This window comes from Pollachius pollachius, assembly GCF_949987615.1.
Source record: "Pollachius pollachius genome assembly, chromosome: 1".
In the NCBI taxonomy this organism is placed as follows: Eukaryota; Metazoa; Chordata; class Actinopteri; order Gadiformes; family Gadidae; genus Pollachius; species Pollachius pollachius.
Genome location: NC_136934.1, coordinates 52,221,569 through 52,236,568, shown reverse-complemented (window position 1 = coordinate 52,236,568; position 15,000 = coordinate 52,221,569). Strand labels below are relative to the sequence as shown.

General features: G+C 50.2%; 1 protein-coding gene across 1 annotated transcript in view; it reads right to left on the bottom strand.

Moving 5' to 3' along the window:
• Positions 1 to 10,201: 10,201 nt before the first annotated feature.
• Positions 10,202 to 15,000, bottom strand: part of tg (thyroglobulin) — a gene marked incomplete at both ends in the record, with an annotated part of 28,584 nt that continues 23,785 nt past the window's right edge. Inside the window, 9 exons of the mRNA XM_079759068.1 lie at positions 10,202 to 10,302; positions 11,260 to 11,453; positions 11,836 to 11,976; positions 12,069 to 12,173; positions 12,757 to 12,944; positions 13,579 to 13,740; positions 13,929 to 14,111; positions 14,531 to 14,730; positions 14,911 to 15,000. The exon at positions 14,911 to 15,000 is cut by the window's right edge and continues 61 nt beyond it. Of these exons, the coding sequence (XP_079615194.1) occupies positions 10,202 to 10,302; positions 11,260 to 11,453; positions 11,836 to 11,976; positions 12,069 to 12,173; positions 12,757 to 12,944; positions 13,579 to 13,740; positions 13,929 to 14,111; positions 14,531 to 14,730; positions 14,911 to 15,000 (1,364 nt within the window). The remainder of the gene's footprint in view (positions 10,303 to 11,259; positions 11,454 to 11,835; positions 11,977 to 12,068; positions 12,174 to 12,756; positions 12,945 to 13,578; positions 13,741 to 13,928; positions 14,112 to 14,530; positions 14,731 to 14,910) is intronic.

The following is a 15,000-nucleotide window of genomic DNA, read 5'->3' as shown; positions in this document are numbered from 1 at the left end:
AGTCTAAACCTCAAAACATGCTCACTATTTCACCATTCACATCCAAAGGTGGAGAATATCATTCCAGATATTATTTCATAACCTTTGTATTATTTCATGACATGTTTTATCCCAGTCCTTAATGGGACGCCAGGTGACAGTGATGGTTAGTTGTAGAGTTAGTCGTGTCTAGGTGAAGACCGTCTGTGTTTGTTAGACCCTTTCTTAATCTCTGGTTCAGGACCCAACATGGTTCTCCTCCCAGTTTGAGAGCCAGCAGAAAATCTGAGGACCATGAGCTGGGATTCAGAGGTCTGAGGGCACTGGTCCCCCAGTCAAACCAGTTGACCTGTGGTCCACATTCTGAAAACCCTTTAAGAACTCCTGTTATGGACAGTCTCTCTCGGTCAGTCTGTCTGTCTGTCTCTGTTAGTCTCTCTCTGTTAGTCTCTGTCAGTCGGTCTCTTTGACGGTCTGTCTGTCACATGTAACATGTAACCCCCCTCTTCCGAGACCTCCACTGGCTCCCTGTAATAGCTCGCATCAGATTCAAGATGATGGTACTGGCATACAAGGCAGTCGATGGAGCTGCCCCTGCCTACCTCCAAGCATTACTAAAGCCACACACCCCAGCTCGATCCCTCCGCTCAACTACCTCAGCTGGACGTCTGGTACCGCCATCGCTAAGAGCAAGCAAAGGTCGATCAGCGAAGTCACAACTTTTCTCTGTTTTGGGACCTCAGTGGTGGAACGAGCTCCCTACCGATGTCAGGATCGCAGAGTCGCTCACCAGCTTCCGCAAAAGACTCAAAACTCACCTGTTCAGAGTTCACCTCGACTCTGCATAGAAACCAATGCACAGCCACCATTGAATGTTGTACGTCCTGGCACTTGCACATTGGACTTATTCAAGGTACTTAATTGTGTAGCATCTACAGTAGCTGCTATCGTTGCTTTACACGGGGAATGGGTTAGCCTAGCGATTGTAATACTTGCACTTGGTTCTATGAACATCTTTACTGTACCGACAGCGATATATTGTTTCACTTCTTATGACAAATGTACTTATTGTAATAAATGCACTTATTGTAAGTCGCTTTGGATAAAAGGGTCTGCTAAATGCCCTAAATGTAAATGTCTGTCTCTGTTAGTCTGTCTCTCTGTTAGTCTGTCTCTCTATCAGTCAGTCTCTCTGTCAGTCGGTCTCTGTCAGTCTGTCTGTCTCTGTTAGTCTGTTTCTCTGTTAGTCTGTCGCTCTATCAGTCAGTCTCTCTGTCAGTCGGTCTCTGTCAGTCTGTTTGTCTCTGTTAGTCTGTTTCTCTGTTAGTCTGTCTCTCTATCAGTCAGTCTCTCTGTCAGTCGGTCTCTGTCAGTCTGTCTGTCTCTGTTAGTCTGTCTCTCTGTCAGTCAGTCTGTCAGTCTGTCTCTTTGTCAGTCAGTCTGTCTCTGTTAGTCTGTCTCTCTGTCAGTCGGTCTCTGTCAGTCGGTCTCTGTCAGTCTGTCTCTTTGTCAGTCTGTCTGTCTCTGTCAGTCTGTCTCTCTGTCAGTCGGTCTCTCTGTCAGTCGGTCTCTGTCAGTCTGTCTCTTTGTCAGTCTGTCTGTCTGTCTCTCAGTCAGTCTGTCTCGATGCCGACGTGATATTAATATTCCATGTGCTGACTCAACCCTGGCTGAATAACGAAGGGTCAGGTGGAGCCGGTGATTAATGTTGGGTGACAGCACACATTGGCTCTGATTAAATGTGGAACGCACAACACACCACGGTTACCCTGTTGCCACAGGGATTCCTCTAGCTCACGTCCCTGGGCAGGGGGTCGATCTAAGACCATGAGGGGACATGGAGACATTTGGGGATGAACCCACAACCTTTGAGTCTGGGGTGTCAAACAGCCTCAGCGCTGGGCAAACCCGTCCCTGCATGCTGGATGTTACAGTCCTACCCAGGGCTTATGGGATGGAAAGTTGTGAAAACATGATGGGTTGGATGAGACAAAGCGAACAGCCTCTCTCTCTGAGGAAGTCGCTGAGGAACACTCAGTGACTGCATTCTGAATCCTCCTTTGTTTGCTAGGTGGCTAACAGCTAGCTGGCTCAGAGTGTCGGCCTGCCCTCGGTCAACAGTAAATCAGCCGCAGTGTGCGGGTGAGTCAGACAGAGTCCATGGATCAAATCCCTGCCCTTCATGCCTTGCTCAAGAGGGCTGCCTGGTGAAAGCCTTTGGTACGTGAGTTCACACACAAACGCCTACATGTAAAAAAAAACTTTAATATTCCTCTTCTACAGTTCGTGTGTCATGTTATTCTCCAATTATACAGATGATTTAAAAAAAGTACAAAATCAATCATTGTTCGTTCTCAATACACAGAATTCAAAGCGGTCCCAAACATTATTACAGGCAGTCGAATTTGACTTCAATTCGATTAAAAAAAATAAATTAAAAGAATACTTTTGAGCAACAAAAGGCAAAAGAGAACGAAGTGAATACAATCAAACTACAGCGGTGGACTTGGCCGGGGGGCCGTCTCTAGTGGTCCACGTCGTAGGAGCCCGTATGGTGGCCCTTCCCTCCATTCTCCTGCAACACAAAACAAAGCAGTACTCAGCATTGTGTAGCATCTTCTCCTCGCCATCAGTGGTGTATACGGGGAATGGGTTGACCTAGTGATGGTTAGTGCTTGGCGCTTGGTTCTATGAACATCCTTACTGTACCGATAGAGATGTGTTGTTGATGGTAGTCGAAAGTCGCAGATCTCCCAGCTTTCTTGCGGCATTACTCGGAGGCATGGCCCCTTTTTGTTGAAGAGATTTATTTTCGTTGTATTTTCACCACGTTGGTCATTTTAATGTCATTGCTACTTTATTCCGGTCACCAATTTATTCATTGAATGCTCTTAGTGTGCGTGCAATACAATGTAAAGTTGCGTTGTTTGTTTTCGGGCTGGTTTGCTAAAGAGGCTAATGTGGCTAACAATAAACAATGAGTAGCCGATTTCATGACAGAATCACAAAGACGAACAGGAACGCTATAAATGCTCTGAGACGGGAAATGACGTCAAAAGTGCAACTCGGAAGGCTGGCGTCCGAGGATTAAGGAACACACCATTATTGTAAGTCGCTTTGGGTAAAAGCGTCTGATAAACGCCCTAAACGTTAATGTCTAGATGTAACATGTGTGACCTGCTGTTTTCATGTAAACCCTCTGTCACAATAATCCTAGCAAATGGCTGAGGGAGTAAATAACACTTGAAAGACGAAGTGATACGTATTCGGTTACAAAAGGGGTTGTTTGAGTTCTGATGCATAAGATGTCCCACAGCAGAGACTTCGCTTTAGGCCCTGGTTTAAACCAACAACCAATCAAAGCTAAGTATGGACGGTCTCTCTCTCTCTCTCTCTCTCTCTCTCTCTCTCTCTCTCTCTCTCTTTCCACTTGATCCTAAGCGTCCCTTCAAAAGCCTCTTTGTTGGGGTGTGTAGGGGGAAGTGCTGGGTTGGGGGAGGCAGATAGGGGGTCCCTTCACAGTAAGAGTCTTGTCTGTGTCTCAGGAAGAGAACTGTCCCTTCACAGTAAGAGTCCTGTCTTGGGACTGGTGTCCTCCCAGTTCACTATCTATAACTCATGCTGGGATCGGGAGGGGGGCTTTTACTGTGAAAACCTGCTGGCTGGGGCAGGATGGAGATGGTGTGTGTTGACCGTACGGGATACAGAGTGGGAGGAGCGAGATGAAAGGGTGGTGTAGGGGGACAGTGGGGGCCCAGGGAGGGATGGGGTGGTGTAGGGTTGGGTGGGGGGCTCTGGGGTTGGGGGGCAGGTTGTTAGGAATGGGGGGGTCAGGTTTCCTTAGAATTCCAAGGTCCGATTGTTGGAGACAATGAAATGACTGTAAACACACACACACACACACACACCCGCGCACACGTGCACACACGCACACACGCGCACACGCGCACACACACTCACACACACATACACAAACTCGCGCACACACACACACACACAAACTCGCGCACACACACACACACACACACAAACTTGCGCACACATACACACACACACACACACACACAAACTCGCACACACACACACAAACTTGCGCACACAGACACACACACACACACACACACAAACTCGCGCACACAGACACACACACACACACACACACACACACACACATGGAGTCGGATTAGATTCACTGTGCAGGGTTGAGGTGGGAATCGAACCCAGCCCCAGCAGCAGCGTTGTCATGGTAACCTGGGGGGGGTGGGCCACTCACGTAGGAGCCTCCGTTGGGGCCGTCGTAGCGTCCGTGGGTGGTGTACAGGGGGATGTTGGAGTTCAGCTGGTTGTAGGGACTGAAGCTGTTGAACCTCTTACCATGACAGCACCACGCCAACTACACGCAGGTACACACACGAACACACACGCACGCACACACACACACACACACACGTTAACACACACGTTACTACAAACACGTTAACACACATGGTGACACACCTCTTACTACACACATGTTAACACACACTTTATGTTAGCAGACACACGTTAACACACGCGCGCGTTACTACACACGTAAATACACATGTTAACGCACAAGCGTTAACACACGCGTTAACACACACGTTACTACACACATAGACACACACGAGAACACATACGAGAACACGCATGTTAACACACAAGTGTTAACACACATGTTACTGCACATATAAATACACACGTTAACACACACGCAAACATGTGAACGTACATACATAAACACACACGATAACACACATGTTAACACAAACACGTTAACCCACATGTTAACACACACGTTAATACACACATAAATACACACCTTAACACACACACACACGTTAACACACACACACACATAAACACATCTGTAAACACAAACACACACACATAAACACATCTGTAAACTCAAACACAAGCACACAAATACCCCCCCACACACAAAGACACAGAATCGAACATACACAAACACACACACACATACTCAAACACACTCACACACACACACACACACACACACACACGTAAACACACACATATACACACAGGCAGAGACAGACGCACACTGGTCGACATGTGTCGATGTGATCGTACCAGTGCTAAGACCAGTACAACCAGCAGGTCTAGGTGTGTGTGTGTGTGTGTGTGTGTGTGTGTGACCGTACCAGTCCTATGATCAGTAAAACCAGTAGCAGCACCAACAGGGACGCCAGCACCAGCAGAGCGATCCCCCATCCTGGGACCAACCCCCCGTCCACAACCCCCACACTGGGGGCAGTTGTCCCAGTGGAGGAGGTGGTCTTAGTGCTGGTGGTCCCAGTGGAGGAGGTGGTCTTAGTGCTGGTGGTCCCAGTGGAGGAGGTGATGTTACTGCTGGTGGTCCCAGTGGAGGAGGTGGTGTTACTGCTGGTGGTCCCAGTGGAGGAGGTGGTGTTACTGGTGGTGGTCCCAGTGGAGGAGGTGGTGTTACTGGTGGTGGTCCCAGTGGAGGAGGTGGTGTTACTGCTGGTGGTCCCAGTGGAGGAGGTGGTGTTACTGGTGGTGGTCCCAGTGGAGGAGGTGGTGTTACTGCTGGTGGTCCCAGTGGAGGAGGTGGTGTTACTGGTGGTGGTCCCAGTGGAGGAGGTGGTCTTACTGGTGGTGGTCCCAGTGGAGGAGGTGGTGTTACTGCTGGTGGTCCCAGTGGAGGAGGTGGTGTTACTGGTGGTGGTCCCAGTGGAGGAGGTGGTCTTACTGGTGGTGGTCCCAGTGGAGGAGGTGGTGTTACTGGTGGTGGTCCCAGTGGAGGAGGTGGTGTTATGGGGGGTGGTCCCAGTGGAGGTGATGGTCTTACTGGGGGCGGTGGTCTTACTGGGGGTGGTGGTCTTACTGGTGCTGGTGGTCTTACTGGGGTCGGTGGTCTTACTGGGGGTGGTGGTGTTATGGGAGGTGGTGGTCCCAGTGGAGGTGATGGTCTTACTGGGGGCGGTGGTCTTACTGGGGGTGGTGGTCTTACTGGGGGCGGTGGTCTTACTGGGGTCGGTGGTCTTACTGGGGGTGGTGGTGTTATGGGAGGTGGTGGTCCCAGTGGAGGTGATGGTCTTACTGGGGGTGGTGGTCTTATGGGAGGTGGTTCCAGGGGTGGGGGTTACGTGGGTGGTGGGGGTCCCATTGGAGGTGGTGATCTCATGGGGGGTGGGGGTCCCAGGGGTGGTGGTTCCATGGGTAGGGCTGGTCCCATGGGAGGTGGTGGTGCTGGTCGAGGTGGTTGGCCCATTGGAGGTGCTGGTGACATCTTGGGCCATGGCGACCATCTTAATCCCAGGCAGAGGATGACCTTGAAGAGAATACAGCGTGTTGAGTAACCATGGTTACTTCTGTAACCCTGGTTACAGGAGCGGAACCATCCCGCTTGACCGTAGTAAGTAGCATACAGTTACCAACACAGATTACATTTCACTTTTATCTATAACCTTTTTCTTTTGTAATCGAGTTAATCAGCTTCAAATTGAGTTAGAATGGAGCTGTGCGGAACATTGAACACATTGATTTTGGAAAAGAGTGTTATTCTTTCACATCTAGTAAATCGAGATAAGCTCAGAAAATGATAAGGCTTATACTATTGGACTCCTTGGAGTCTCAGCTTTCCTCTGACATATCGTTTGTGTAGACAGCATGAACTGAAAAATATAGTATTTAAACACGTTAGCATTTAGCTTCTACTGGAAGTACACCGGATATGTAGAAAGCACCAAACCTCTAGCAATATAAAAACAAACACATATTAATGCCCAATATATAACATCATATTTCCAATGGATCAATCATTTTATCGCCTGTGTAACAAGAAATACGGTAACTGTTTAAGCCTAACATTTTGTTTCTGGGTTAAATATTGACGTTGTTAGGCTCTGCGACAGCCGAAATGGTTAGCTTTGTGAAAAGCACCCATGGCGTTCTAGCCTCAACGGAAGTCAATGAGACCAACTGAAAGTATAAGAAATGGGTATGAAATTAATCTGTTGAGTCTGAAAAAAGTATAAATGATATCGACATTTGTTAAATGTTTGAGAGAAGGTTAACGGTTAAAATTTACCGAGTTACGAAGTCTGAAGTAGTTTAAGTGTTGGAGAATGGTCCCATGGACTTCCATTATAAAATATTATATTTCAACAGTAGAATATCTTAAAAAGCCTAAAATATTTAACAAAATTGAATGGTAAGTTGCGATTTCAAGCTAATATGAACATTTTAGGTCTCTAGGTGGAAAATTGTGGACGTTTTTTAAGAATAATAACGGAAGAAATAACAATTGTTGAGTTGAACTTACTATTCATGCCTGAATAACTTTTTATATGTAGTTAAAATTAAGTGTAAAAATATATACGTTTATTTAAATTTACTTAAAGGCATTTTCCCACTGACTCAGACTAGTGACTAGTTTTTTAGCCTGAGGCCAGCTTGAGCTACGCAGCGGCTTTGGGACAACCTCCATGCTACAGCCCGCTGCCAGGGTCTACAGTCAGGGCTGTGTGGACCTCCAGGGGCCACAAGCAAGCGGTCAGAACTGTGTAGAACCCCGGGGGAAACAAGCAGGCGGTCGTAGACCCCCCGGGGCCACAAGCAGGCGGTCATTGTCACCCCGGGGCCACAAGCAGGTGGTCAGGGCACTTGTCTGGGCCCATGAGAGAGTCCAGCAGGATGAATTGAAGGCATAATTAACCGTCTAACCCTAGATCAGTCATCCATGAATCATATTTGCATTGTGATTAGTAAGGCGTAGCCTGACCCTTATGAATATACAGAAATGTTATCAGATCGGTCGACCTATAAACCATCCATCCATGACGGCAACATTACACCCACATTGGGTGTTGGTTCTTGATCAGCAGATTTGGTTTGCTGGAATAAAGCTGTGCATATTGTTGGTTGTCTTGTTGATTTAATACACATATGCAGAGAGAGAGAGCATAGAGAGAGAGAGAGAGAGAGAGAGAGAGAGAGAGAGAGAGAGAGAGAGAGAGGGGGGGGAGAGAGAGAGAGAGAGAGAGAGAGAGAGAGGGGGAGACAGAGTTAGCAGTTGTTATATGTACATATTGTTCTGATTTTCTCTTTTGTTTTTATGCATAATATTTGTAATACTGTAATGCTTTGGCAACACTGTTCACCACAATAGTCATGCCAATAAAGCTTTTCAAATTTAATTGAATTGAGAGCAGAGACAGAAAGAGAGAGAGAGAGAGAGAGAGAGAGAGAGAGAGAGAGAGAGAGAGAGAGAGAGAGAGAGAGAGAGAGAGAGAGAGAGAGAGAGAGAGAGAGAGAGAGAGAGAGAGAGACAGAGACGGAGGTTCAGAGTCTCTCCTGCATATGGAAGCTTTGGTTTGTTAAACAAGGTAAGACAGGGAGCAAGAGGGACCGGAGAGGACAGAGGAGATGAGGGAGGAGACGACTGAGGAGACGGCGGAGGAGATGACGGAGGAGACGGCGGAGGAGAAGGCCGAGACGGTGGAGGAGAGGACGGAGGAGATGGCGGAGGACACGACGGAGGAGACGAAGGAGGAGGTGGCAGAGGGACTGAGGAGAAGGAGGAGGGCGAGGAGGAGGAGAGGAGAGGGACTGAGGAGGAGGAGGAGGAGAGGAGAGGGACTGAGGAGGAGGAGAGGGACTGGGGAGGAGGAGGAGGAGAGGGACTGAGGAGGAGGAGGAGAGGAGAGGGACTGAGGAGGAGGAGAGGGACTGAGGAGGAGGAGGAGGAGAGGGACTGAGGAGGAGGAGAGGAGAGGGACTGCGGAGGAGGAGGAGGAGAGGGACTGAGGAGGCGGAGGAGGAGAGGAGAGGGACTGCGGAGGCGGAGGAGGAGAGGGACTGAGGAGGCGGAGGAGGAGGAGGAGGAGAGGGACTGAGGAGGAGGAGAGGAGAGGGGGAGAGGGGGTCTTACCGCAGGCGGCCAGGCCGAGGAGAAGTCCGAGGGTAACGAGGGTCCAAGGCATGGTGCTGCTCAGGAGACAAGGCACAATGTCCGCAGTGTGAGGCAGAGAGGGAGTGTGGGAGCCCGGGAGCCTTTCTCCATCCCAGAGAATGACTCCTTTATCAGCAGGTCAGCGGGGGCTGGGCCCACAGGTGAGCCGCGGGGGGCGGGGGAAGGGGGCGGAGCCGGCCAGGTGATATCCTGCGGTGGGGAGGAGCGACAGACGCACGGCCAACCAGACACAGAGAGATTATTGTTTGACAGCCGATAGCGTAAGCACACAATGCTCTTGGGTTTCCCGGACAAGTGATCATGTGTCTTTATAGCGGGAGGAAGGTGCATTAAGGGAAGGTAAACACTGCTTTATATTGTGGGTTGTGTGTGGCCTATTGTTGTCCGGCAGCCTGCCTCTTCACGAGGAGATCGAACATGCTGATTGGCTGATTGGCTGATCAGCTCTTTGTTGTGTTCTCCAGACTCACTAGCTTAGGGATGCTCACACTTTTTCGGCTTGAGAGCTATTTCCAAAAGGAGTAGGTCAAAATGATAATCTTACATTAAAAACAGCTAAACATATATTTATTTACATATACTGAGTTCTACTCTGATGACTTGCACTGAATGGGGTAAGCCAGGGTTGCATAGTCCGGACAGTAACTGCTGGGAGCTAGCCTGAAGCAGGCTTCCAAATGAACATCAGTGAAGGTGGAACGGTATTTGGATGTAATCTAAACTTTATGTGGTAAACTGACTGGCATAAATTAGTAGAGCAGATAATCCAGTAAAGGAGGTAGCACATTTTCTCATGTTTGGACTTTGCCTTTGTGAGTAAGTCCCAAAATTGTCCATGAGCCCTGGACTTAAGCTCAATATCAGCAGTACCAAAATCTCCTCCTCCACTGCAGACGAGTTCAGGTGAAACAGTGGCGCAGTAAATCAACCTCAACTTCATCCCCTAAATGAAGAGCACATAAATAAAGCGATTGGCTCGGTCTCAAACTTTCAGTGAAAACTCCCAAACTCAGACCCTCCATTTGTAGTGAGACGTCAAACACAGAGGGCAGGAGAATAGGTTTTAGATGCTTTTTATTACGTGATTAAAAGGGCAGTCTGTCAGTAAAGTGAGGCGTCCACTGTGGGACTGAGGCCGTCACACAGGAAACATGAAACATGTGAACACCATCAGACTGGTGGAATGAATGAATGAATGATTCATGAGTAAAATGAGGCATCAGAGCGGTGTGGTGGCTGCGACGTTCAGTTATAGCCGTCCTTCTTGGTCTGCGATTGGTCGGAAGGCAAGGTCACAGAGAGGTCGGGGGTCAATGTGGCCTCGACTGACTCCGCCCCCAACTCCGCTGGAAGAGAAGCAGTGAAGAAGATGAGGGGGGTTAGTGACGAAGGGTGAGTAGTAAATCTCTGGTGGTAGGCTTGAAGGGGAAGGGGGGGGGTCCTCAGCTGTAACGGGTCAGGGTCTAAGAGGTCTTTAAGGTCTAATGGTCTCCTGGTCTTTAAGGGGTCTTTAAGGTCTAATGTCTCCTGGTCTTTAAAGTCTAATGGTCTCCTGGTCTTTAAGGGGTCTTTAAGGTCTAATGGTCTCCTGGTCTAAAGGGGTCTTTAAGGTCTAATGGTCTCCTGGTCTTTAAGGGGTCTTTAAGGTCTAATGGTCTCCTGGTCTTTAAGGGGTCTTTAAGGTCTAATGGTCTCCTGGTCTTTAAGGGGTCTTTAAAGTCTAATGGTCTCCTGGTCTTTAAGGGGTCTTTAAGGTCTAATGGTCTCCTGGTCTAAAGGGGTCTTTTAGGTCTAATGGTCTCCTGGTCTAAAGGGGTCTTTAAGGTCTAATGGTCTCCTGGTCTTTAAGGGGTCTTTAAGGTCTAATGGTCTCCTGGTCTTTAAGGGGTCTTTAAAGTCTAATGGTCTCCTGGTCTTTAAGGGGTCTTTAAGGTCTAATGATCTCCTGGTCTCTAAAATGTCCTGGGTCTAGGGGATCTAGGTCTAGGGGCTCCTGGGTCTAGGGGGTCCTGGGTCTAGGGGGTCCTGGGTCTAGGGGGTCTAGGTCTAGGGGGTCCTGGGTCTAGGGGGTCTAGGTCTAGGGGGTCCTGGGTCTAGAGGGTCCTGTGTCTAGGGGGTCCTGGGTCTAGAGGGTCCTGGGTCTAGGGGGTCCTGGGTCTAGAGGGTCCTGGGTCTAGGGGGTCTAGGTCTAGAGGGTCCTGGGTCTAGGGGGTCTAGGTCTAGGGGGTCCTGGGTCTAGAGGGTCCTGGGTCTAGAGGGTCCTGGGTCTAGAGGGTCCTGGGTCTAGGGGTCCGGGGGCTCACCGGTCTCTCCGTTGAGCAGGGGGGCCAGCTCGGTCCAGAAGGAGCACTCTGCCCGGCGGAGCCCCTGTCGCTGCTGGAGCCTGGGGCCCAGCTCCTTATACTGCGGGGGGGCCGGGGACGGCTGCACGGGCCCCCACTGAGGCAGACCGGCTCCAGGGACCCGCCTGGACCCGGACTGGCCCCGGTTAGGATCACTGGAGGGAAGACACAAAGTTGAACTCCTCACAGCGGTGCTTTAATCCAAAGGTTTACGGGGACTACAGGACGGGTCTGAGAGGGGTTTGGTCACCGCCTCGGAAATGTAGGATTCATTCATTTGAATTCTCCAGTTTTGTGATCAATCAAAGTACAATTCATGATCAATGGAAACTGGCTCCTTACGCCGTTTCGTAAATCTCACAATTGATTTTGTCAAAGGTCTCATCAAAGTTTGTCAATGGAAAATTAATTAGTAAATGGTATCTGTAGCCCATTTTGATGAAGCAGGCAGTAAACTATCTGTACCCCTATTTGATGAAGCAGGCAGTAAACTATCTGTACCCCTATTTGATGAAGCAGTCAGTAAACTAAGTGTACCCTGTTCTGATGAAGTTCGCCACGTAGGTCATCAGGGCCATAGAGAGGCGTCGTCCCTGGGAGCCGAATCTCTGAGAGCTGGTTGGTTGATGAGGAGTTCCGAAGGCAAGCTGAACGTCCAATGGCACTGCCCTGTCAGCACTGGCGACAAACACACTCAGAACCAATCGCAGCCTCGTGAGCACATCATGTGACCGGCTGGTCGGCCAGCAGGGGGCCAGGTGGGTGCTTACCTGTGGTGGACACTGTCCTCAGGGAGGTGGTAGAGGAAGACGTTAGCCTTGTTGCTAGCCCAGTGGCTAGCCATCTGCTGGACGGGACACACGATGAACTGGTCTCTGGATGGGAGGACGAGAGTTAGTGTGACTTTATCGGGTCACTGTAACGGTCTGCCCCGCCCCCCTCACTGACACACACACACACACACACACACACACACACACACACACACACACACACACACACACACACACACACACACACACACACACACACACACAAACACACACACACATACACACACATAACAAAGCAGTGTGGCTAAGCCAGAGAGCCTGGTGGTCAGTAGTAGTAGTGTTAGCTGTAGTTTGTAGTAGGATCCCCTGGTGGTCAGTAGTAGTAGTGTTAGCTGTAGTTTGTAGTAAGATCCCCTGGTGGTCAGTAGTAGTAGTGTTAGCTGTAGTTTGTAGTAAGATCCCCTGGTGGTCAGTAGTAGTAGTGTTAGCTGTAGTTTGTAGTAGGATCCCCTAGTGGTCAGTAGTAGTAGTGTTAGCTGTAGTTTGTAGTAAGATCCCCTGGTGGTCAGTAGTAGTAGTGTTAGCTGTAGTTTGTAGTAGGATCCCCTGGTGGTCAGTAGTAGTAGTGTTAGCTGTAGTTTGCAGTAGGCTCCCCCTGGTGGTCACTAGTGGTAGTGTTAACTACCTGGTGGCGTTGTTGAGCGCCCGGGACAGCAGGCTGTAGCCGGCCGGCGAGGCGGAGTGCTGGAGGCCGTAGAACCAGGAGGCGGCCTGCTTCACCCCCGCCCGGCTCCCCTCGCCCCCCAGGGAGCGGGTCAGCGCCGCGTAGAACGCCATCTTAGCGTCGGCCGCGCCCGCCAGCGCCTGGAAGTCCTACAGGGGCAGAGTGGCCAGACAGTTAGCTAGTTAGTTAGCTGGTTAGTTAATTAGCTGGTTAGGGTCTTCATACGCACTTATCGTATGTGGTACGTCCTTGCACGATGTTAAGTACCTAAACACAGTACTTAGAATCGTATAGCATCTTATCCTAGCTATCTCTGTTTTATAGGGGGAATGGGTTAACCTAGTGATGGTTAGTGCTTGGCACTTGGTTCTATGAACATCCTGACTGTACCCACAGTGATATATTGTTGTTTCTCTCTCTTCTGACTAATGTACTTATTGTAAGTTGCTCTGGATAAAAACGTCTGATGAACGCCCTGAATGTAAACGTGAATATAAAATCCATTATTTATCCGTTATTAGTATTGTGCTTCCACTGACTGAACAAGAGGACCGTCTCTGATTTAAGGGACCGTCTCTGATCTAAGGAACCGTCTCTGATCTAAGGGACCGTCTCTGATCTAAGGGACTGTCTCTAATCTAAGGGACCGTCTCTGATCTAAGGAACCGTCTCTGATCTAAGGGGACCGTCTCTGATCTAGGGGACGGTCTCTGACCTAAGGGACCGTCTCTGATCTAAGGGGCCCGTCTCTGATCTAAGGGACTGTCTCTGATTTAAGGGGACCTTGATCTTGGCCGCTCGGCGGATGAGGCCGTCCTCTGCTGACGTGCCCATGAGAAGGGGAAGCCTGTGGGCGGGGGAGCGTCCGATTGGCTGTCTGACGGACGACAGGACCCCGGCCGAGACCGGAGACCACGCCTGGAAGGGCCCGCTGGCGGCCAGGAGCTGGAACACACGCACACGCACACATGCACGCACACACACACACACAAACACACAGACACACCGCACGCACACACAGGCATACACACACGTCTTAATATGAACCGTGGATTTGCTTTGTAGGAAAATCACATTGATGTATAATAAGACAATATGTTTATGAAGTTATACAACAATAGTATAATCTGTACCTTGGTCTGGGCGGCGTTGAGAGTGTGCACTGGGGACTGTCGGAGGCAGGCGGCCATCTTGTCTTCGTCGGCGGGGCTGCTGGGGTGAAGGGTCGGGCAGCCCAGCTGGGAGGCCAGCTCCACGGCCTGGGCCCGGGCTGCCGAGGACGACTGGAGCGCTGCTGGGGAGAAGAGCGACCCGCCCTACAACGGAACCCCATCGTTACTGTCCACCTCGTCAACCTCGTTAGCGACCACCTCGTTAACCTGGTTAACCTTGTTATCACTCACCTCGTTAAGCTCGTAATCACTCACCTCATTCAACTCATCACCGGAATCATCATCATCATCATCATCATCATCATCATCACCGCCATCACCATCACAATCATCACCTTCATCATCATCATCATCGACATCATCATCATCCTGACAATATTGTGTCAACAGCTCAGGACTGTTGCCGTAGTTATCAGAGGGGAGGAGTCAGGAGGCCCGGGAGCAGATAGGGAGGGAGCAAGAGGAGGAGGAGGAGGAGGAGAAGGAGGAGAAAGACGAGGAAGAGGAGGAGGAGGAGAAGGAGGAAGAGGAGGAGGAGGAGGAGGAGGAGGAGGAGTTCTCACCATGAGCATCATGCCTTGGAACAGAGGCGGAGAGGAAGATAAGGAGAGGAGATGAAGGGCGGTGATGTCTGCCCCGCGTCGCTCCGCCCCCACCGTCACCCTCCGGCTGGCCCCGCCCACCAGGGCGATGTGGGCGGAGACCCAGCGCAGCGCCGCCGCCTGGTCCAGCATCCCGTAGTTACCAGGGAGACCAGAAGAGCCTGCGGACGGATGGATGGACAGGCCGCCATTAAGTCTGTGTGTGTGTGTGTGTGTGTGTGTGTGTGTGTGTGTGTGTGCGTGCGTGCGTGCTGTGCGTGCATGTGTGCGTGTGTGATTGTGTGAATGTGTGAATGTGTGAATGTGTGATTGTGTGAATGTGTGAGTGTGTGTGTGTGCACCTGTACTGAGGAATCCCAGCGCAGCGGTTCTGTAGCTGGCCGTAACCACGACGATGTTACCAACAGCGGCCAGGGCGGAGCCATCCAACA